Below are 23,640 nucleotides of genomic sequence, written 5' to 3'. Positions count from 1 at the left end.
CAGGCAGCTGCTTTCCCGTCTTCGGGCAGAGAAGCCCTTTAAGCTGATAAATATCACCCAAAGCAAAGTCCTTGATAACAAAAAATAATTAAATAGCAGAAGCTGGTTAGAGTTCAGCATTCATTTTTCAAATTAAATGTAAAAGCCTTCTCCAGTTGAGAGATTGGCAAGTTTTTACAAATAACACCAGTGAGCCTTTTAGAAAGAAACACAGCCACATTAGAATGGAGTCATTAGGCAATACATTTATTTTGAAGCCAATTAACCTTTTGTCAGAAAAATGTCGGTGCTATAATGCTTTCGGCGGCGGAGGTCAGTCTCTAACAGAGCACGGATGACAGCCACTGCGCTGGCTGACACGTGCTGCAGACGGGGACGAGGGCCTCCGTCAGAGCCCGCCTGCTTTTGTATTCCACTCTGCATTTCCGGGGAGCAGACAATCTTGACCTATCCATTTAGGTAATTAAAGCTTCCATTTGGAAGTGTCCTGCAGGAAGGTGAAATTTGGGGGGAGATAAATGGCTGTTGCTCTCTGCATCCAGCCACCAGTTCCATCATTTGATGGACTGCCTGAAACGGGCTGGAATGCCAGGTTCTCATAAAAATAGAGATGAATCGGTCAGCACACAATTCTCTAAGGCAAAGCAACTCTGTCATTTTCTTTTTCTGCAGGCTGTAATTTAATTGTTAGTCAAGGTGGGCAGCTGACACAGAGGGGCTTCCTCTAAGAGCTTACCCACCATCATCCACTCACCGAGAAATCACTCCAGCTTATTTACTTATCAGCCAAGTGTGTTTGGCACTGGGAGATATCACTTCCATAGCAATCACAGCTGGTTCTCGCAGCTGTGCAAGGACTTACCTTCCACGCTATTTTGTTTCCTTTCGAATCATGTTCAAGGGCAATTGGGAAGTCTCCTCGTTCATAAAATTTTCGAAACGCTGTGGGTTTGGTGGGTCTTTCTTTGAATGCTCCTGCACTTGGAGGGCCTCTCACCTTCAAAGGAAAAAATAAAAAAATAAAAGTAGGAATCAGGTTTTAAAGCACATGGGAAAATGCACGATGAAAAGACTGGCTTTTATAAGTTTCATTTTGTAAAACGTTCTGGAAGACAAATCAAATTATCTTAATAATGGGCAACAAAAATCTCACAAACATTTGGAGAAAAAAAATTTATAATCACTGTTAAGGATTTACTTTATTTCAAGCTATCTTACAAAGTATTCCTAGAAAGTGTCACTTTAAAAATATTACTTTATAAGGCAGAAAAGCCTGAACTTTTGTTTAAGGCAAACATTTTAATAAAAGCAACTAAGTTCAGAGTGTTAAAACTTTTAAGATTCCTAACAACTGCAAGTTCTAATCCAAGTCTGATATACTTTGTGGAATAGTCTAGAAATAAATTTAAAATATCACCTTCAAATCTTTCTATATAAATAAAATAAAAACAATATGTTTTCAAGGTATGAATATTAACCACAAAACCACACAAATGTGATAAAAAATTTGTTGTTTAATCGCTAAGTTGTGTGCAACTCTTTGGGACCCCATGGGTGGTAGCAGGCTAGGCTCCTCTGAAAATTAAGTAATGATAAATGAGAGAGTTTAAAAAGAAAAATGGTGGTCTACATTTGATAACATGTGTTTCCAAAAACTGAACATTAGAAGAGATTATATGAGAATCTTTCAACCTGTCAAACTGATTTTTATCAATGAAGAAATATCTCATATTGAGCTATTCACATTGAGTACAATTTTAAATCTGCATTATTTACATATGAACAAATTCATTAGGTTACAAACTTCAAAGTGATTAGTGAAATGTTTAGGAAATTATACTCCATTGTATTGTTCCATACATATAGTCTAAACATTATTTTTCTTATATCTCTTTATTTTAAAAAAGTAAATATTATTCATTTATTAGTTTAATAAAAGTAATTATTTTGTCAATTCTTAATATAACAAGATAGCAAATAATTTACCTATTATCTTAATATTTTAAATTATTTGACATCATATTAATTTTTAATATCTGTGTAAAAATTTTTAATTTTAACAAACTATATAAAAAATATATCTAACATAAACAGATAAAGACAAATACAGTTTATCTGAAGCTCACATAAAGACTAATGTTAGAAACTGAGTGGGATATTAAGAAATAGTAAGATGATTAAATGCTGAAGTGGAATTGAGGAGTGTGGTAACACAAAGGGATTTATTAGGGTTTAAAACGATCTTCATTACATAGCACACTGTCCCCAGCATACGATTACATAGGTTATTGTACGATAACATAGGTTATTTCTCCACATAGGGCAGTGGAGAAATAAGATTTCCTTTTGCTCATTAAAGATTTGGAATTTGGTCTCGTATTAGAATTATTAGCCACTAATTTCAGCCAAGTTCATCCAACTGTTAAATGAGCATGTGCTTACGGCATCTGAGCTGGATGCCATACAAAAGAGGCTGTTTTCAACAATGTTAGTATGATGGAAGCTGTAGAGATCTCATTCCCAGACTTTCGGGATTCATGGAACAATACATTTTGAATCACTTTTTTGGGAACTGATAAAGAATTGACTGATTTTTATTTTGCCAAGAAGTTACATTTACAAAAACAATTACTATCTAATCTACCATCATGTCACTAATATAACTTCCAAAGGTGGTAGTACATAATCTAAGGAAAGAAAATGCAGCCAGCATGCATACGTATTTATAGAAAGTTATAGTGCTTCCCTGGAGGCTCAGATGGCAAAGAATCTGCCTGCAATGCAGGAGACCTGGATTTCATTCCTGGGTTGGAAAGATCCCCTGAAGAAGGGAACGGCTACCCACTCCAGTATTCTGGCCTGGAGAATTCTATACAGTCCATGGGGTCGCAAAGACACGACTTTCACTTTCACTATACTTCATAGTACAATAGTGTATATATGTGTGCATGTGTATGTGTGTGTTTATTATACAGTACTGATTACTGGTCATTTCTTACGGTTTTGAAAAATTAAGTTTTTAATGGATAAAGAAAACAGCTTTATGTATATGTGTGTGTGTGTATGTGTATGTGTATATTGGATATTGTTTCTGCTGTTTAGTTGCTAAGTCACGTCTGACTCTTTTACGACTCCATGGACTGTAGTTCGCCAGGCTCCTCTGTCATTGGGATTTCCCAGGCAAGAATACCAGAGTGGGTTGCCATTTCCTTCTCCAGGGGATCTTCCCGATCCAGGGATCAAACCTGCGTCTCCTGCATAGGCAGGCAGATTCTTAACCACTGATCCACCAGGGAAGACCTATAGTAGATATCATTCAACCATAAAAAGAAGGAAGTCCTGCCATTTGCAATGACCTGAGTATTCGTTAAGGTCTAAGAGAAATAAGTCAGACAGAAAGACAAATATTGTGTGATAACACCTTCTGGAGGAATCTAAAAGAAAGTCATGGAAACAAAGAGTAGAATGATGTCTGCCAGGGACAGGGGGTGTGTGGCATATGTTGATTGTCCATTTTTATTCACTTTACAACCTTCCTGATTCTTGGTGTGACAATTGATTTCTTTATTGAAACCTGGACACTGGTGCGTTGTGAAACTCCAGATCTTAAACCTTCTGTTTCAGCTGGTTTATGCTGGTATCTCTCTAGCAGAAAGAGCTGGGGGGTAGAAGTACTGGTGTCCCAGCTGGCTTCAGCTGGGGTGGGTGGAGAGAGCACCTCGTCACTCTGGGTGAAGGTGGGAGCTTCAGCCCCTCGGCCTGCACCACCACCATCCTGGCAGAGATGGGGAGCAGTGCCCACCGTCGCTCCCCACCCTGACATCACAGATGGAGCGGTCTCACTGCCAACGCACAGTGGTGAAACGCCTCTCCCTCTGACGCCACCCCAGCAGGAAGAGGGAAGAGCCTCTTCTTACAGCTGGCTGGGGTGGACACACATGAAGGTTCCAGTGGTCACGTATGGATGTGAGAGTCGGACAGTGAAGAAAGCTGAGCGCCGAAGGACTCATGCTTTTGAACTGTGGTGTTGGAGAAGACTCTTGAGGGTCCCTTGGACTGCGAGGAGATCCAACCAGTCCATCCTAAAGGAGATCAGTCCTGGGTGTTCATTGGAAGGACTGACGCTGAAGCTGAAAGTCCAATACTTTGGCCACGTGATGCAAAGACCTGACTCATTTGAAAAGAGCCTGATGCTGGGAAAGATTGAAGGCGGGAGGAGAAGGGGACAACAGAGGATGAGATGGTTGGATGGCATCACTGACTCAATGGACATGAGTTTGAGCAAGCTCCGGGAGTTGGTGATGGACAGGGAGGCCTGGCATGCTGCAGTCCATGGGGTCTCAAAGAGTTGCTGTGAGTGCTAGGGAATCTTTTTTCAATTTCAGTAGAGATCCACTATAATCTCTCACTTAAAAAATTCAGCTGCAACCATGATTTAGATTTCTTTGTCTTATCATCTCCTAACCATCTTTCTCAGTTTTCTTTTAGATGCCAATTTATCACTTCTGCTGTTGAGAGCATGCTTCTCGTTTATCTGGCAGAAAATTTGTTTGAGATTAGGCATCTTTCTCCTTTTTCTTTGTATTTATCTTAAAATCAATTTCTCTTCCTTTTTATCTCTTATTCTAAATATACTTTATTTCTTTCTGGTTCAGAACTCAAAGTTCTAAATGTCCAAACTTTTCAGATAATGAACATATTGCTAAGATGCCCAGAAGGCTTTTTTTTAAACTGTAATAGACAACTTATACTTCCTCTTTCTGCCCATAAATATTCATGGACTTTCTACGAAATGATTCCATACCTACAATTCCATGGAAATCTTTACTTAATTTTACAAAAATTGTCCATGCTAATATGCAATGACTCAGCAGTGACAGAAGTTTATTATCTGTTATCTTCTGTTTTCATATTTCTGCCATTTACTTGTTTAAAAATACTAGATTCTCTGAAGTCTGCTATAGATCCATTCCAAATTAATTCCTGGAATCTCAAGAGTTACAATTTGTAAAACCTATTAGAATATTCCCACCTAAACTTGTTAATGCAAAGGGACATTACCTAATTTTATGCAAATACTATGTCATTATATCCTTAGATAATATTTTTTGTGTTCCAAATATATACCCACTTAAACCTTATAGAAAGATATACTATTTTTAATATCCCATGCATAATTCATTCCAACTAATTCTAAAAATCTGTACATAAAAAAAACAAGTGAAATATAATTAATCTCTGGAAAGGTAATAAAGGTATTATTACTGGATATCACACAGTTGGATATAGCTTGGCTAAATTAAAAAAAAGCAAAAAATATTGTTAAGGATCGTTACATGTCTCATACTTATACAAAAACTACTCTAAATTTTATATAATGTCTTAAGAATTTAATCTCGATTTATATAAATAATATAGAGCAAACAGGGAACCATAAATCAAACTAGATTTGTGGGAAAATGCAATTAGGATTTGCCCGAATGGTGGGGGCTATCCGTAAACCAATTAGGAAGAATGGATGTTGCAGCAGAATTCTTTTAATAAAATCTAATGCACTTGGGAACCGAGATACTGAATGCGCTTTGAAGCGACTACAGATGACAGCAGACTTCACATGCCTACATTTATTGAATGTGCCGTAATGGATTTAGGACTTGGATCACAGCCTCTGTCATAAGGTCACAAAACTAATAATAGTTAGTAGGAAGGGACTTAAGTTTCTCGAAAATTCCCCATCATGTACTTTGAAAGTTTCTTTTCAGTGGATCTGTGTTTTAGCACAAACTGAAAAAGCTAAAAAGAAAAAAAGAAGACTTTTACTTCAAGTGCAGAAGCTACCCTGTGTCTGTCTAAATGGTCCATTTAGCCAACTCACTAACACTGAGACAATAAAATGCAAAGACACTGATTTCCTAATTTCATTAGGAAACATTTCAACATGAAATTTTTTAAAATTAATTAATTTATTTTAATTGAAGGCTAATTATTTCACAATATTGTAGTGGTTTTTGCCATACATTGACATAAATCAGCCATCAACACGAAATTTGGATTCATAAAATCACTGTGATTAAGCAGCTGGTAGGTCAGAATTACACTGTTTCCAAGCTACCCAGGCAGCGGGATGTTGGCCCCAGGACTGGTGAATTCGTTGCCATCAGTTTAGATTTCTGAGTAAGGAGTAATGTAATTCAGTGACTATTTGCCAGTCATGATTGTTCCAATATATCAGAAAAATGCAATACCTCAGGTCTCCAAATAACCAGAAAAATACTTGTAAAAGATTGTGTGCAAACTAAGTCACTTCGGTCGTGTCCAACTCTTTGTGACCCTGTGGACCATTAGCCCTTCAGGCTCCTCTGTCCATGGGATTCTCCAGGCAAGAATACTGGAGTGGGTTGCCATGCCCTCCTCCAGGGGATCTTCCTGACCCAGAGATCAAACCAGCATCTCTTACATCTCCTGTATCGGCAGGCAGGTTCTTTACCACTAGCATCACCTGAGAAGCCCTGCAAAAGATTAACAGTTAACAAATCTGATTATAATCGTAGGTAGGGCACCATAGCATTAACAAATGTGAGCTCTTTTACCAGGCTCACTGGTAAAAAAAAAGTTTTACCTGGTAAAGTTTTTATAAGAAGTTTTAACAATATAGCAATTTAACAAAACACTGTAATAGTAATGTTTTTGCTAGTAAGGGCCAAGAAGGATAACAAGTGCCTTGTATTGTAAAATATACATATTTCAATAAATATTCAATATATATGGACACACTGTGGAGTCCCTTAAAGCCAGGCCCTATGACAACAGTGCTTCCCTGATAACTCGGTTGGTAAAGAATCTGCCTGCAATGCCGGAGACCCCAGTTCTATTCCTGGGTCGGGAAGATGCCCTGCAGAAGGGATAGGCTACCCACTCCAGTATTCCTGAACTTCCCTTGTGGCTCAGCTGGTAAAGAATCCGCCTGCAATACGGGATACCTGGGTTCAATCCCCGGGTTAGAAAGATCCCCTGGAGAAGGGAAAGGCTACCCACTCCAGTATCCTGGCCTGGAGAATTCCACAGACTGTATAGTCCATGGGGTCACAGAGAGTCGGACACGACTGAGCGACTTTCACTTCCATGGCAACAGTGAGCGCTAAAGAAAACTTCTAGGTGATGTGTGTGTTTAGTTGCTCAGTCGTGTATGGCTCTTTGTGACCCCAGGGACTGTAGCCCGCCAGGCTACTCCACCCATGGGATTTTCCTGGGAACAATACTGGAGTAGGTTGCCATTTCCTCCTCCAGGGGGTCTTCCCCTCCCAGGGACCAAACCTGCATAGCCTGCCTCTCCTGCATTGGCAGGTGGATTCTTTCCCACTGTTAGTCACTGTACTAGAAGGCTGGGCTTGGGAAAAACTTAAAGGGGAATTACCTAGGGCACATCATTAATTGAACGAAGAGGTCTGGAAGCAGAGATGAGAGACGCTTCTGACTATGAAGATACAAATAATCAACTTAAGTTACATAAACAATAAACCGCCAAATAGAAGTCTTATTAAATCACTTACTGTCCTATCACCTTATTAATATGTTTATGCTTTCTCTCTAGACTTTTTCCAAAAACATGTATGCAAATACCACTTTTTCATTCTTCTGTCCTTTCTATTTAGCATACTTTTTCACTTAGTATAATATGTTTGGATGTTGCTACTGATATCAAAATTTCATTTTTTTGTGGCTAAGCAATAGTCTAACTATCTGCAATTGTACTTGAAATTTATATTATTTCTATTTCTTTTGCCTTTTGTAATTACATTATTCTAAAATTTTCATGTGTATCATTTAATCCACATTTTATATTGCTTCCTTCAGACAGAATCTTCAGTATGAGATCAAAATTTGTATTTTATGATTCTTGATAAAATTATTTGCTAAACAGGAGAACAGGTCTTCTGTTTTTGTCTCTTCGGGATGCTATAACAAAATGCCCTAGACTGGGAGACTGAAACAAGAGAAATTTTATTTCCTCAGTTCTGGAGGCTGGACATCTGAGATCAGGGTGTCAGCAAGATCAGGTTCCAGTGAGACTCCCCTTCCTAGCTTGCAGACTGCTACCTTCTCACAAAGCTCACACGGCAGAGAGAGCGCGAGTGGGCTCTGGGCTCTTTTCCTCTTACAAGAGTGTAATCCCATCACAGAGACCTAACTCTCATGAGGCCATCACCCAAACCTAGATTTTGTTGTTGTTACTTGCTCAGTTGTGACTGACTGTGACCCCATGGACTATATAGCTTGCCAGGCTCCGTTGTCCATGGAATTCTCCAGGTAAGAATACTGGAGTGGGTAGCCATTTCCATCTCCAGGGGATCATCCTGACCCAGGGATCAAACCCTAGTCTCCTGATTGCAGGCAGATTCTTTACCATCTGAGTCACCAGGGAAGCCCCAACTAAACCTAATTTCCTCCCAACGGCCCCACCTACAAACACTATCACACTGGGGGTTGGGGGCTCAACATAAAAGTTTAGGGGGACACAAACATTCAGTCCATAATATCAATTTGGATTATGATGTTTAACAAGTGAGGATGAACGTTTTCTCATTGTAGTACAAATGCTACATGAATGTGTTTGTGAATGTATGTTCATGTATTTTCTATATCAAAATCAATTTGTGTGAGCTTTTTATAAGATATGAACCATATTTGCATTTACAACAAGTATCTCTTTATCATTTTGTTTTCCATTTTTACTTATTTAGCATTTAAAAGCTTTAAATTTTTTACAGGAAAGCTTTTTCTCTTTACTTGGTCTTCTTGCCTCCAGCTTTGCCTTGTTTAGATCACCCCTTTGTCTGCTGCACAATGAATATTTTACTTGACTAATTAAATCATATCTCTCATCTACTTAAAACCCATAAGTGATTTCCCATTGACATGCTACACAAAGACCTTTGCAAGCAGACTGTTGCTCTCCCGAGCAATCCTCTACAGGCGCTTGAGCAAAAATTATACTAAACACAAGCAGTCCTCAGACACACCCAGATCTTGTGGGTCTCCATCATTCTGTTTCCGATCAACCTGTATTCTCTCTCCACACTTTACTTGTTTTTATCCTCCTTGTTCTCCTGAAACTACTAACCACCTTCATGACTAAGCACCCACCTCATCTCTCCTAAGAAACCTTTCGTAATAAACCATATTCGACCCTGTTGTGGGATTAGATTCTTCTTCAAGTTATGGTTGAAATGCCGGGGGGACAAATCACATATGGTCATTGAACCAGTGGAACAATCTGTATGGCGGTTATTAGAAAGATCTAGGCTGTCAACAAAGTTGGTCTATAATCAAGTGCTTGAGTTAAGTCGATGGAAACTGGCAAACATTTCCAAAGGGAAAGTGTGTGTGTATGTGTGTATGCGTGTGCACGTGCGTGCTAAGTTGCTTCAGTATAGTGAGGAAAAGGCTGGGGACCCAAAATGCTACCTGGAGATTTTGGATTCTATAGAAGAATAGAAAAACAGTCAAAAGGGTGGCAAGTAAATGGGGAAAGTGAGTAAATCATAGAAATCAGCAAATGAGAGGGACACGTTTTGCTTTGTTTTAATGATACAGGGAGGTCCATTAAGGATAGACGACAGAAAGACCTCTGAAAATTAAACAGCTGTAGTGACCTGGGAGGGTGGAAGCCAGAATATGTGTAATGCATTGAGGAAGCATAAGGAATATGAAGTAAAACCAGGTATAGGTTTTGGGAGTTTGGCTGCACTATCGACTGTCAAAATATGAGCTGCTAGCAAGGTGTCACTGTTAAAGTAGGGTAAAGTTAGTGGTAATTGGAAATGAGGAAAGAAAAGAGTATCAATAGACCATAATACTGGAATTCATAAACCATCTAATCACTTATGGAACCAGAATGGATTTTAGACTAGAAGATAAATGTATAACTAATACACTTATCTAAAATGGCCAGAGGAATCTATAAAGTAACATATAGATTTTTCAGTGTTAGAAACACAAATCTGAATTCAAGAACTTATGCTCATATAAACTAAAATATTAATTAGAAACAGAGTTTAAAAATTGGCTCTAAAATAGATATTAACTATATCACCCATTCACTGAAAAATGCCTTGAATACATAGTATTTCCCAGTCACTAGGATTGGTATCACTGGGGACAAAAAGATATGTCAAACATATCATCCTCAAGATATATATCATTTAGGAAATGAGATAAGAATATTCCCTAGAATCTTATATAGAAGTAAGAATGTAATAAGTGTCACAGAAAGATATAGAGAATTCTGAACACTCATAAGATAAAACATTTGGGTTTTAAGGCATTGTTCCTTTCCATTAGAAAATGTTATTTAGCCTTGCAGGGTATTTATACTTTTCAGAGGAACTAGGCAGATACATACTGTAGTTTCCTATAAACCTGAACTTTGTACAATTTTAATTAGAAACAACTAGAGAATTATGGTTGCTGTACCACAGATTTGTCTATTCATAACCTATGTAGTTATTAATTCTTAAATCAGAATTAATTTGCCTGGATTTTCTGTTTATTTTTACATATAAGTAATTATCAATTATTATCACAATTTTATAACCAAAAATTCAACATTGATTAAACCAGTATGAATTCTTTTCTATGTAACACCTCTTACATTACAATTCACATATTCTATTTTGAAATTCATTTCCATAAATGGGAAAATCTTACTTACAATATGCCTTGTTGGTTTCTTAAAACTAAAGAACTTAGTCTAAAGTGTTTGCAGAGACTATTTCATATATAATTAGCATAAATAAAAACTAATATTAGCATTGCAAATATTAGAATAAATTGCTTTTAAATTAGCACTGTCATATGAGGATTACAAAAAAACCCAAATAACTTATAATACATTTTTTCAGATAGGTCACGTAAGAAAGATTAAGTGTCAGTGAAAAGAAAAAGAAGGAGTAAAATGACAAATACTTCAATTAAGAAATTTAGAAGGCTTTGGTACTAGACTTAACTTTTCAGCTTGGCTATAAAGTATATCTTGCCTTGTTCCCAAAAGGATCATGAAGACACTCAGGTAGAGAAGAAGCATAAACTTGGCGAGGGTGGGCTGTCTCACAGCCAAGGCAAGTGATCGGACTCTCTGGAGCCTCAACTTCCTCATATATCAGATTAAAAAATGACAAGGGTTGATCTCTACGATCCTCCCCATACCTCACCTTTATAAACAAAGATGTGTATTTATTAATTCAACAGATATTGAGGATAATATTATCAAAGATCCTACTTACTCAGAGAGCTAAGAGGAATCTCAAACCACACATGGATTCCTTGTTTTACTTTTGACAAACCGAAATTCAAAGGGGCTATGGAAACACATCCAAGTTTACCTTTCAAGACTTATTTTTCTCAGCTCTATCATCTTAACAACAAGCTCAGTTTCATGGATTCTAGCTCTTTCAGTCTAGGACCCAATAACTTGATTTAAAAATGCTTTTGCAATAACGGTGTAGCAAAAGGAAGTCCCAAAGATTGCTGAACACATTATGGTTATGTTGTTTTAATTTTATAACTGAACTACAACGCACTCGGAACTAAGAACTTATTTCAAAATATTGTCTCTGTTGTCTAAAATAGTTCTGAAAAGAATGGTTGGACTACACGATTTCCTGCAAATTGCTTGATTTAAAGTAATAGTCACTGGTGGCTCTTTAAATTCCTTGTTGTATGTAGGGGAAAAAAAAAACACAGTTGATAGGCTTTCCTAACAAAATAAGATGCAATAAGCAGATGATGAGAAAGGAATCTGGACAGTTGAAGACTAAAAAACTTTACTCAAAAGTTGCTCTCTTAATGTAGCTACATATAGGAAAAGGCCAAATATCTAAGTGCCCAAGTGTGATTCTTGTTATCAAATTGTCTCCAGAGAGTCATCAGAGATTTAAATTTAGACTGTGCTATTTACTATCTGTCTTGTAGAACTGATAAAATGGCTGAATGACCGCGACAGCCCGGCTAATACACTGTCACACTTAACACTAAGGCCAAATAAATGAGTGAGCTAAATGTGAAAGGAGAATATAAATGGGCAAGAGGTTAAAATACATTCTATTCCTCTTACCTTTAATGTTGAAAGAATAGTAAATAGTTTATATCTAAACATATACCTTCAGTATCTTGCAACAGAGTTATTTCTTACTGAATAATCAGAGTAAAAACGTTATTTTTGTATATTGAAGAGGCTATAACTATTTGCATCTTACATATCATGAATATTTTAACAGAAAATTTGAAAATCCTTGTGTATAATGATGCAAGCTGATAGTCTCCAGAAAGAACTAGATATTTAATAGAAAATATTTTTAGAACTGTCTACAATAAAATTAAATTTACATTGGTTAAAAACAAACAACCCAATCAAAAAGTGGGGAAAAGACCTAAACAGACATTTCTCCAAAGAAGATATAGAGATGGTTGACAAACACATGAAAAGATGCTCAACATCGCTCATTATTAGAGAAATGCAAATAAAAACTACAGTGAGATATCCCCTCACATCAGTCAGAATGGCCATCATCAAAAAGTCTACAAACAATAAATGCTGGAGAGAGTGCGGAGAACAGGGAACACTCTTGCTCTGTTGGTGGGAATGTAAATTGATATAGCCACTATGGAAGATGGTATAGAGATTCCTTAAAAAACTAGGAATAAAACGACCATATGACCCAGCAATCCTACTCCTAGGGATATACCCTGAGGAAACCAAATTGAAAAAGACCCATATATCTCATTGTTCATTGCGGTATTACTTATTACAATAGCTAGAACATGGTTGCAACCTAGATGTCCATAGGCAGATGAATGGATAAAGAAGTTATGGTAAATATACATAATGGAATACTTACTCAGTCATAAAAAAGAACACATTAGAGTCAGTTCTAATGAGGTGGATGAACCTAGAGCCTATTATACAGAGTGAAGTAAGTCAGAAAGAGAAAGATAAATATCATATTCTAACACATATATATGGAATCTAGAAAAACAGTACTGAAGAATTTATTTACAGGGCAGCAATGGAGAAACAGGCTTCCCTGGTGGCTCAGAGGTTAAAGTGTCTGCCTGTAATGCAGGAGACCTGGGTTCGATCCCTGGGTCGGGAAGATCCCATGGAGAAGGAAACGGCAACCCACTCCAGTATTCTTGCCTGGAGAATCCCATGGATGGAGGAGCCTGGTGGGCTACAGTCCATGGGGTTGCAAAGGGTCAGACACAACTGGGCAACTAACACTTTCACTTTCAGTGGAGAAACAGACATAGAGAATAGACTTATGGACATGGGGAGAGGGGAGGAGAGGGTGAGATGTATGGAAAGAGTAACATGGAAACTTACATCACCATATGTAAAATAGACAGCCAACGGGAATGTGCTGTATGTATGCCTAAGGAAACTCAGGGGCTCTGTATCAACCTAGATAGGTGGGATGGGAGAGACACGGGAGGGAGGTTCAAAAGGGGGGGATATATGCATACCTATAGCTGATTCATGTTGAGGTTTGACAGAAAACAACAAAAGTCTGTAAAGCAATTATCCTTCAATTAAAAAATAAATAATTTTTTTTTAAAGTTCTGCTCTCCCATCAGTCTACTGGCTTCCTATGAAATAAAGTACTTTGGAAGTTCACGCAATCTGCAGAGATATTAAATGTTCTGATTATAATTTATAAACTCTAATGGTCGGACAAAGGAAGAAAGAAATGTGCAAAAACATGTGTGCCATCACACATAGAAATCATGAATACTAAAAATTAGCTGGAAGATAACATAATAAGGAATACAAGATTAGAACCTTAACAGTCTGGGATTTTTCCACCATGGTTTCTACCACAGTTCATTCAACCATGAAAGAAGTATTAAGAATGTGAAAGGAAAACAAGAAACGAAGACCTATCTAAACAGTATTTCATCTATCTTAGGTAAAGATAACAATGCATCATTACCTGTTTAGGTGCAGTATGCTTTTTTTAATCTACTTTATATTTTTATTTTTTTGCTAATAAAAGTGCTTTTTTTTTTTTTTTTCTAAGCCAAGATCTTCATCTGTGAAAGCTAGGTGATGTTAGGTCGCCTTGTGATCAAAATAGAGTAGGGTCCACGTGGAGAATAAACTCTTAAACTCTTCTCCATTAGCAACATGCCAATCTTGGCCATTAGTCTAACCAACCCTCCCTAGACACTTACAGATCACAAATCAGAATATTTATTGATGACTTTTCTCTACATTCAGAAGTGTTTCTTCTTCCATAGATATAGTTTACTTTAGATGAACATGTATAATTACATTTTGAATAGAATTTATAAGTATAATTTGAAACATATTAGATATTAGAATTATATATAAGCATTCCATACCCAATTTGGATTGGTTCCAAATTGGGAAAGGAGTACGTGAAAGCTGTATATTGTCGCCCTGCTTATTTAACTTCTAGGTAGAGTACATCATGCAAAATGTTGGACTGGATGAAAAGCACAAACTGGAAGCAAGATTGCTGGGAAAAATATCAACAACCTCAGATATGCAGATGGCACCACCCCAATGGCAGAAAGCAAAGAGGAACTACAGAGCCTCTTGATAAGAGTGAAAGAGGAGAGTGAAAAGGCAGACTTAAAACTCAGTATTCAAAAAACTAAGATCATGAAATCCAGTCCCATCACTTCATGTCAAACAGATGGGGAAACAATGGAAATACAATGGAAATAGTGACAGACTTTATTTGCTAGGGCTCCAAAATCACTGCAGATGGTGACTGCAGCCATGAAATTAAAAGATGCTTGCTCCTTGGAAGAAAAGCTATGACCAACCTAGACAGCATAGTAAAGAGCAGAGACATTACTTTGCCGACAAAGGTCCACCTAGTTAAAGCTATGGTTTTTCCAATAGTCATATATAGATGTGAGAGTTGGACTATAAAGAAAGCTGAGCACTGAAGAATTGATGCTTTTATTTATTTATTTATTTTTCCTTTTACCTCTATTTATTTATTTATTTATTATTTTTTTTCATTTATTTTTATTAGTTCAAGGCTAATTACTTCACAACATTTCAGTGGTTTTTGTCATACATCGACATGAATCAGCCATAGAGTTACACGTATTCCCCATCCCGATCCCCCCTCCCACCTCCCTCTCCACCCGATTCCTCTGGGTCTTCCCAGTGCACCAGGCCCGAGCACTTGTCTCATGCATCTAACCTGGGCTGGTGATCTGTTTCACCCTAGATAATATACATGCTGTTCTCTCGAAACATCCCACCCTCGCCTTCTCCCACAGAGTCCAAAAGTCTGTTCTGTACATCTGTGTCTCTTTTTCTGTCCTGCATATAGGGTTATCATTACCATCTTTCTAAATTCCATATATATGTGTTAGTATGCTGTAATGTTCTTTATCTTTCTGGCTTACTTCACTCTGTATAATGGGCTCCAGTTTTATCCATCTCATTAGAACTGATTCAAATGAATTCTTTTTAACAGCTGAGTAATATTCCATGGTGTATATGTACCACAGCTTCCTTATCCATTCGTCTGCTGATGGGCATCTAGGTTGCTTCCATGTCCTGGCTATTATAAACAGTGCTGCGATGAACATTGGGGTGCACGTGTCTCTTTCAGATCTGGTTTCCTCAATGTGTATGCCCAGAAGTGGTATTGCTGGGTTATATGGCAGTTGTATTTCCAGTTTTTTAAGAAATCTCCACACTGTTCTCCATAGTGGCTGTGCTAGTTTGCATTCCCACCAACAGTGTAAGAGGGTTCCCTTTTCTCCACACCCTCTCCAGCATTTGCAAGCATTTCCCCTGAAATCAGGAACAAGACAAGGGTGCCCACTCTCACCACTACTATTCAACATAGTGTTGGAAGTTTTGGCCACAGCAATCAGAGCAGAAAAAGAAGTAAAAGGAATCCAGATAGGAAAAGAAGAAGTGAAACTCTCGCTGTTTGCAGATGATGTGATCCTCTACATAGAAAACCCTAAAGACTCTACCAGAAAATTACTAGAGCTAATCAATGAATATAGTAAAGTTGCAGGATATAAAATTAACACACAGAAATCCCTTGCATTCCTATATACTAACAATAAGAAAACAGAAAGAGAAATTAAGGAAACAATACCATTCACCATTGCAACAAAAAGAATAAAATACTTAGGAGTATATCTACCTAAAGAAACAAAAGACCTATACATAGAAAACTATAAAACACTGACGAAAGAAATCAAAGAGGAACTGATGCTTTTAAACTGTGGTGTTGGAGAAGACTCTTGAGAATCCCTTGGACTGCAAGGAGATCAAACCTGTCAATCCTAAAGGAAATCAGTCCTGAATAGTCACTGGAAGGACTGATGCTGAAGCTGAGGCTCTAATACTTTGGCCAGCTGATGCAAAGAACTGACTCATTTGAAAAGACCCTGATGCTGGAAAAGACTGAAGGCAGGAGAAGGGGATGACAGAGAATGAGATGGTTGGATGGCATCACCAACTCAATGGACAGCAGCTTGAGCAAGCTCCAGGAGATGGTGAAAGATCGGGAAGCCTGGTGTGCTGCAGTCCATGGGGTTGCAAAGAATCGGACATGACTGAGCAACTGAACCACAGCACCCTTGTATAAGCAATTACACACACACACACCCCATACAATGTGAGTCAGTGAGAAGTTTCCTCATCTGTGTTTCCTTTAATTTTGTCACTGTATCTTTGTTTTCATTGTACAACAAAGTATGAAATAACTTTGACTTAAAGAAATACAGGAGTTGAGAAAATGCTTTCCTTCCTAAACTACTTTACTTCCTTGGTATTTGTAAGTATAAGACCTTGAAAGTTAAAATAATTTCTAGAATGGTCATTTCTTCCTTCTTTCTATTCTAGAATTATACAAATACACTATGAATTCCATTTACTGTAAAACTAGTAGAAAAAAAAATTGCCACCAAAAGCTTAACAAGGTAAGGCAGGCAAAAGTCATGCGGGAGAACTAGATGAGATGAAATATGGTGAGTGATGCGGGATCAATGAGGGATTAAAGAAAACAACATTAAAAATAATTTGGAGTGAGGAAAATCCCATGAAAAAAAATTTATTACTTGTTTGCAAAATTGGGGGCAAATAGAGCTCACAGCAGATCTATCGTGTTCATTTGGAATCTGATAAGCAGAAGAGAAGGGCCACCTAAGTAAAAACATAAACAAATAATACTTGTAACCTTCATTCTTTTTGACAGCCGAGATGGAGAGGAATTTTAGATTAAGAATCCCAGAAGAATGCTACCCCCTATATGACCCAGAAACCTACTTCAAATTACAGTCTAGGAAAAGTCAACTTAAACAATGATGAGGATTTAAGTAAAACCTAGCACAGTACCAAGACAGAAAATACCCTAAGAAAGAAAAGCAGAAAAGAGCAAAAATAAAAATTGACAATTGAAGAAAACTCATGCAAAGGTAAACATTCTTATGAAATAGGTGGCCAAGAATTTTGAAAACCTGATGAAGCAATCAGTCCTGTGGAAGATGATATATATAAAAAAAAAAAAAAACCCACACACTAGAAATGCAAGAATTATGAAAGAAAAGAGATGTGATATATACAGCGGAAATATACCTCAACATAATAAATGCCATATGTGACAAACCTACAGCTGACATCACAACAACCTCTAAAAGCCCTCAGTTCAGGAACACAAGAAGGAAGCCGATTCTCATCACTTTTATTCAACATAGTACTGGAAATCCTAGCCACAGCAATTAGGCGAGAAAAAGGAATAAAAGACATCCAAATTGGAAAGAAAGAAATAAAACAAACTATGTATAAATGACATGATACTATACAGGGAACACTCTAAAGTCTCCTCCAAATAACTATCTGAACTAACAAAAGAAGTTAGTAAAGTTTCAGAATACAAAATTAATATATGAAAATCTTCTGTGTTTCTATACACTAATACAAAACTAACAGAAAGAGAACTTAAGAAAACAATCTCATTTACAATTGTATCAAAAAGAATAAAATACCTAGGAATTAATTAAAGCAAGGAAATGAAAGACCTGTACACTGAAAACTATAACATTAATGAAATAAATTGAAGAAGACAGAAATGAATGGAAAGATACTTTGTGTCCATGGATTGGAAAGATTAATATTGTTCAAATGTCCATACTACCCAAAATAGTATACAAATTCAATGCAATCTCTGTGGCATTTTTCACATAACTAGAACGAATAATTCTAAAATTTGTATGTAATCACAAAAGAACCCAAATAGTCAAAGCAATCTTGAAGAAAAAGAACAAAACTGGAGGTATCATGTCCCTGTTTCCAAAGTAGACTACAAATACTTTGGTAATTTAAAACAGTATGGTACTGGCAAACAAAAAGACAGTTAAGTTAATGGAATAGAATAGAGAGCACACAAAAGAAAAAACATGCCTACATGGTCAATTATTTTAAGACAAAGAGTCAAGAATATATAATAGAGAAAGAACAGTCTTTTCAATAAATTGTAGTAGGAAAACTGGACCACCACCTGCAAAACAATGAAACTGGATCACTATCTTAACTCGAAAATTAACTCAAGATGGATCAGACTTGAATGTAAGACGTGAAACCATAAAACTCCCAGTAGAAAACATGAGACAGTAGGCACTTTGATATCATTTTTGATGCTGAATTTTCCAATGTGATTCCAGAAGCAAAGGCAACAAAAGCAAAAATAAAGAGGTGAGACTACATCTAACTAGGAAGCTTCTGTGCACAAAAAGAAAACCATCAACAAAATGAAAAGGCAACCGAGGTAATCATGGAAAATGTCTGCTAAATCATTTATCCAATAAGGGGCTAACATCTAAAATATATTTAAAAAAAAAACCCAAACAATTCAACAGCAACAAACAAAAAACAAAACCAAAAAAAACCCATAAACAATCCAATAAAAAGCGGGCAGAGAATCTCCAAAGACATTGTTTCAAAGAAGATATTTGGATAGCCAACAAGGACATGTAAAGATTCTCAACATCCCAAATTATGAGGGAAATGAAAATCAAAACCACAATTATACATCACCTCACACCTGTTAGAATGGCTGTTATCAAAAAGACAAAAGGTAACAAGTGTTGGTGAGAATGTGAATAAAAGCGAACCCTAGGACACTGTTGGTGAGAATGTTAATTAGTGCAGTCACCATGGAAAACAGTACAGAGACTTCCTTCCAAAATAAAAATAGAACTACTATATGCCCAAGTAATGCCACTTCTGAGTATTTATCCAAAGAAGATGAAAGACTAATTCAGAAAGATATATAACTCCGTGTTCAGTGCAGCATTGTTTATAACAGCCAAGACGAAAACAAAATGTCCATCAATGGATGAATGGATAAATAAATTGTGAAATGCATATATAAATATACACTGAGCGCACACACAGGCACATATACACACACACTGCCGTTTAGCCATAAAAAGGAAGGAGATCCCACCATTTACAACAACATGGATGGCCCTAAAAGGTATCACACTAAGTAAAATAAGTCAGACAGAGTAAAGACAAACACCACTGGTTTCACTTATGGAAATGTGAAAAACAAACAAAGAAAAGAAAATAAGTAACAATCATAGATATAGAGAACAGATTGATTGGTGGTTACCAGAGGGAGAGGGCATTGAGGGGTAGGCAAAATAAGTGAAGAGGGTCAACTATTTGGTGATGAATGATAACTAGACTGACTGTAGGGATTGTAGTGCATATAAATATCAACCTAAAATGCCACACACCTGAAACTTACATTTTATTCCAGTTTTTCCTCAAGAAAGTCAAAATAAATGAATATTAAACAAAAACAACAACAACAAAAAATCTATTCTACTATCTCTTTAAATATATATGTTTCCCCTTTGAGAAATTTTCCTGGACCATATAGTAATACAAGACCAAGTTTTTCTAAGTGATAAATCTTGTCCTTTTATTAAAGCTACCCAATAAAATGTAACTCAGTATTTTAGAAGTGCAAAGTAATTTAAAAGACTTATTCAGATCTCTTCTGGTTTTAAGTTGTCTTTTGATACATAGCTGGATCAACACAGATCTAGATAAGACTACTCTTGGAGACATTTTAATGTTAAAGCGTCATTTCTCCGAAAAAGCAATTTATATCTTCTGCCTACTTAAGAATGTATAATAAATTTTGTGCAGAGGGAAAGTCAGGCTTACAATGTACTGGGGAAAGGAATATATATGATAAGATTCTAAAAGGGTAGTACAGATGATTAATGAGCCAGAAAGACCGGTTTATGAGGAAAGATTAAAAGAATTAACTATGTATGGAATTGCTAAGTAAAAATATATATATAATGAAGAAAATTAATTGACTTGTTACAAAACATTAGAGAACATTCCATTCGGTTCAGTTCAGTCCTTAAGTCATATCCGACTCTTTGTGACCCCATGAATCACAGCACACGAGGCCTCGCTGTCCATCACCAACTCCCAAAGTTTATTCAAACTCATGTTCATTGAGTCGGTGATGGCATCCAACCATCTCATCCTCTGTTGTCCCCTTCTCCTGCCCCCAATCCCGCCCAGCGTCAGGGTCTTTTCCAATGAGTCAGCTCTTCGCATCACGTGGCCAAAGTATTGGAGTTTCAGCTTCAGCATCAGTCCTTCCAACGAACACCCAGGACTGATCTCCTTTAGGATGGACTGGTTGGATCTCCTTGCAGTCCAAGGGACTCTCAAGAGTCTTCTCCAACACCATAGTTCAAAAGCATCAATTTTTCAGCACTCAGCTTTCTTCACAGTCCAACTCTCACACCCATACATGACCACTGGAAAAACCATAGCCTTGACCAGACGGACCTTTGTTGGCAAAGTAATGTCTCTGCTTTTTAATATGCTATCTAGGTTGGTCATAACTTTCCTTCCAAGGAAGTAAGCGTCTTTTAATCTCATGGCTGCAATCACCATCTGCAGTGATTTTGGAGCCCCAAAAAAATAAAGTCTGACACTGTTTCCACTGTTTCCCCATCTATTTGCCATGAAGTGATGGGACCAGATGCCATGATCTTAGTTTTCTGAATGTTGAGCTTTAATCCAACTTTTTCACTCTCCTCTTTCACTTTCATCAAGAGGCTTTTTAGTTCCTCTTCACTAACATTCCATTAGGATACTTAAAATTGGACTGAAGGAGGGAAAACAATACAAAAATATTTAAAGTCTATGAGTATGCTTGTGGCTTCCCAGGTGGAGCTAGTGGTAAAGAACCTTCCTGCCAGTTCAGGAGACGTAAAAGATGTGGGTTGGATCCCTGGGTTGGGAAGATTCTGCTGGCAACTCACTCCAGTATTCTTGCCTGGAGAATCCCACGGACAGAGGAGCCTAGCAAGCTACAGTCCATACAGTTGCCAAAAGTTGGACATGATTGAAGTGACTTAGCACACACATGCTTGTATGAATTATTTAGTTTTAATTATATGGTATATATTCCATTCCTGTGGTAACACATCACTGCCAATTCAGGAAAATTTAGTTCGTGCCAATATTATACAAAGGAAACAAGTAAAAAAAAATTTCTAATTGTATAACAGCTAAAAAGACTAAAACATCCTTTATATACACTTTATTACTTAAAAATAATATGAAAGCAGAATCTCTCATAAAGATAAAAAAGAATTGCCTGCTACTTGAAATCTGATTCTAATATTAGTATATCAGTACTGGGAAATGCAAGGGCACCCCACTCCAGTACTCTTGCCTGGAAAAATCCCATGGATGGAGGAGCCTGGTAGGCTGCAGTCCATGGGGTCGCTAAGAGTCGGACACGACTGAGTGACTTCACTCACTCAATGGGAAATGATAAACTATCAGTGTGAAAGGCTAATTTTATGTTGAAGTTTTTATTCCATTTACAGATAGAAATAGAGGTTTGAAGGACTTGATTCAAATTCAAATCATGCTAAATTATAATCAAGCTCTCCTATGATACTTTTAAGAATGGTCTAAATGAATATGCACTCTCTGGCTAATCTTTTTGGAACAGTTATCTCATCCCGATTTTATAGGGGGAAATAATTAATGTAAATTCACAGGAAATTATTTTCTATTGAAGAAGTCCAAGAGATTTAAGAGAATAGTCTAAATTAATATCTGATGATATACTGAAAGATAATTAAAGTAATTTATGTAAATTAATGCATGATATTCATATGATTTGAAATGAACTATCTAATCTTCAAATAGCTAAATATAAGAAACTTCATTCTATAGCTTAACCAAGAATAATTTGAAATAGTAGATATTTCTTTTTAATCTCTATAAGGAAAAATATGTCCCTTAAGTTTATACCTTGAAAAACAACCTGATTATGGATTTTTGCAGTAAACTTATTTGATTTTTACCTTCCAAAAGATAACTTTTTAGTTCCCTATAAGTGATAAGCATGGTCAGCATCCAATGTATCAGTAAGCACATGCATGCTCAGTCATGTCCAACTCTTTGTGATCCCAAGGACTGTAGCCCATCAGAGTCCTCTGTCCATGGAATTTTCCAGGCAGAGATACTGGAATGGGTTGCCATTTCCTTCTGCAGGGGATCTTCCCAACCCAGGGATGGAACTTGTGTCTCTTGTGTCGCCTGCATTGGCAAATAGGTTCTTTACCAGCTGAGCCACAAGTGAAGCCCTTATATACCAATACAGTTATGCTATAAAATTAAATAAAGGAAATTTATATATTTATCAGTACTTTGTTACCTGATGCTATAGGAACTAACAACTGTTTGACAGAAATATTATAAAATGATTATAGCAAAGTTCAGCCAAGTTTCAACTATTCTGAAAATTGTTCCAGGCTTTTAAGAGTCATTAAGTTACTCCTTACTAGCTGAAGATCAAATGAGGGGGGAAAAATATCTTTTGCATTGTTTTAGATTCCTTGCAAATAAATGATCTATCTTAAAAAGTTTTACAACAAAATAAATGTTTACATATTGACTTCAATTAATCTTTTAAAATTCTTGTCTCCAGATTTTCAAAATTCTGGGTACTTGTCCAACACTTACACTGAACTAGTTTTAATTTCAAAAAAATGAAAGGACAAGCATCCCTATGCCTCCCAACTCTAGAACATTAAGATTTGTATTTTCTTTCTAAATGCTATTGTTGGTTTTAAATATATGTCGTTTACAAACTTAATAACACAGACAACAACATGTTGATCATTTATCATCATAGACAAACATGTAATATCTGCTTCAGGCAAAGGTTTGCCCAGGAAGAGAAAGTGATAGGTCAACAACACAGTGTGTGTGTGTTGAGGGCAGGAGGAGACGGGGACAACGGGATGAGACGGTTGGATGGCATCGCTGACTCAATGGACATGAACGTGAGCAGACACCAGGAGATCCTGAAGGACAAGGAAGGCTGGCATGCAGCAGTCCATGGGGTGGCAAAGAGTCAGAACCGCTGAGCGACTGAACGCATGTGTGTGTGTGTGGATAAATATATATGCATATGACTATATACATGTTGGCCTCCAGCTAGATTTTTTTACAAGCAGTTAGAGAAATTGGAACCTTAAAAAAAAAAAGAAAAGCTCAGTACAGTTCCATCAACC

General features: G+C 36.9%; 1 protein-coding gene across 1 annotated transcript in view; it reads right to left on the bottom strand.

Moving 5' to 3' along the window:
• The window catches only part of PACRG (parkin coregulated), a 503,822-nt gene that overhangs the window by 440,921 nt on the left and 39,261 nt on the right, over positions 1-23,640 (bottom strand). The window contains exon 2 of the mRNA XM_061130166.1: positions 863-997. Coding sequence (XP_060986149.1) covers positions 863-997 — 135 coding nt within the window. The remainder of the gene's footprint in view (positions 1-862; positions 998-23,640) is intronic.

Source organism: Dama dama, chromosome 26 (assembly GCF_033118175.1).
Source record: "Dama dama isolate Ldn47 chromosome 26, ASM3311817v1, whole genome shotgun sequence".
Classification (NCBI taxonomy): Eukaryota; Metazoa; Chordata; class Mammalia; order Artiodactyla; family Cervidae; genus Dama; species Dama dama.
This window is presented reverse-complemented; position numbering and strand designations above follow the sequence as displayed.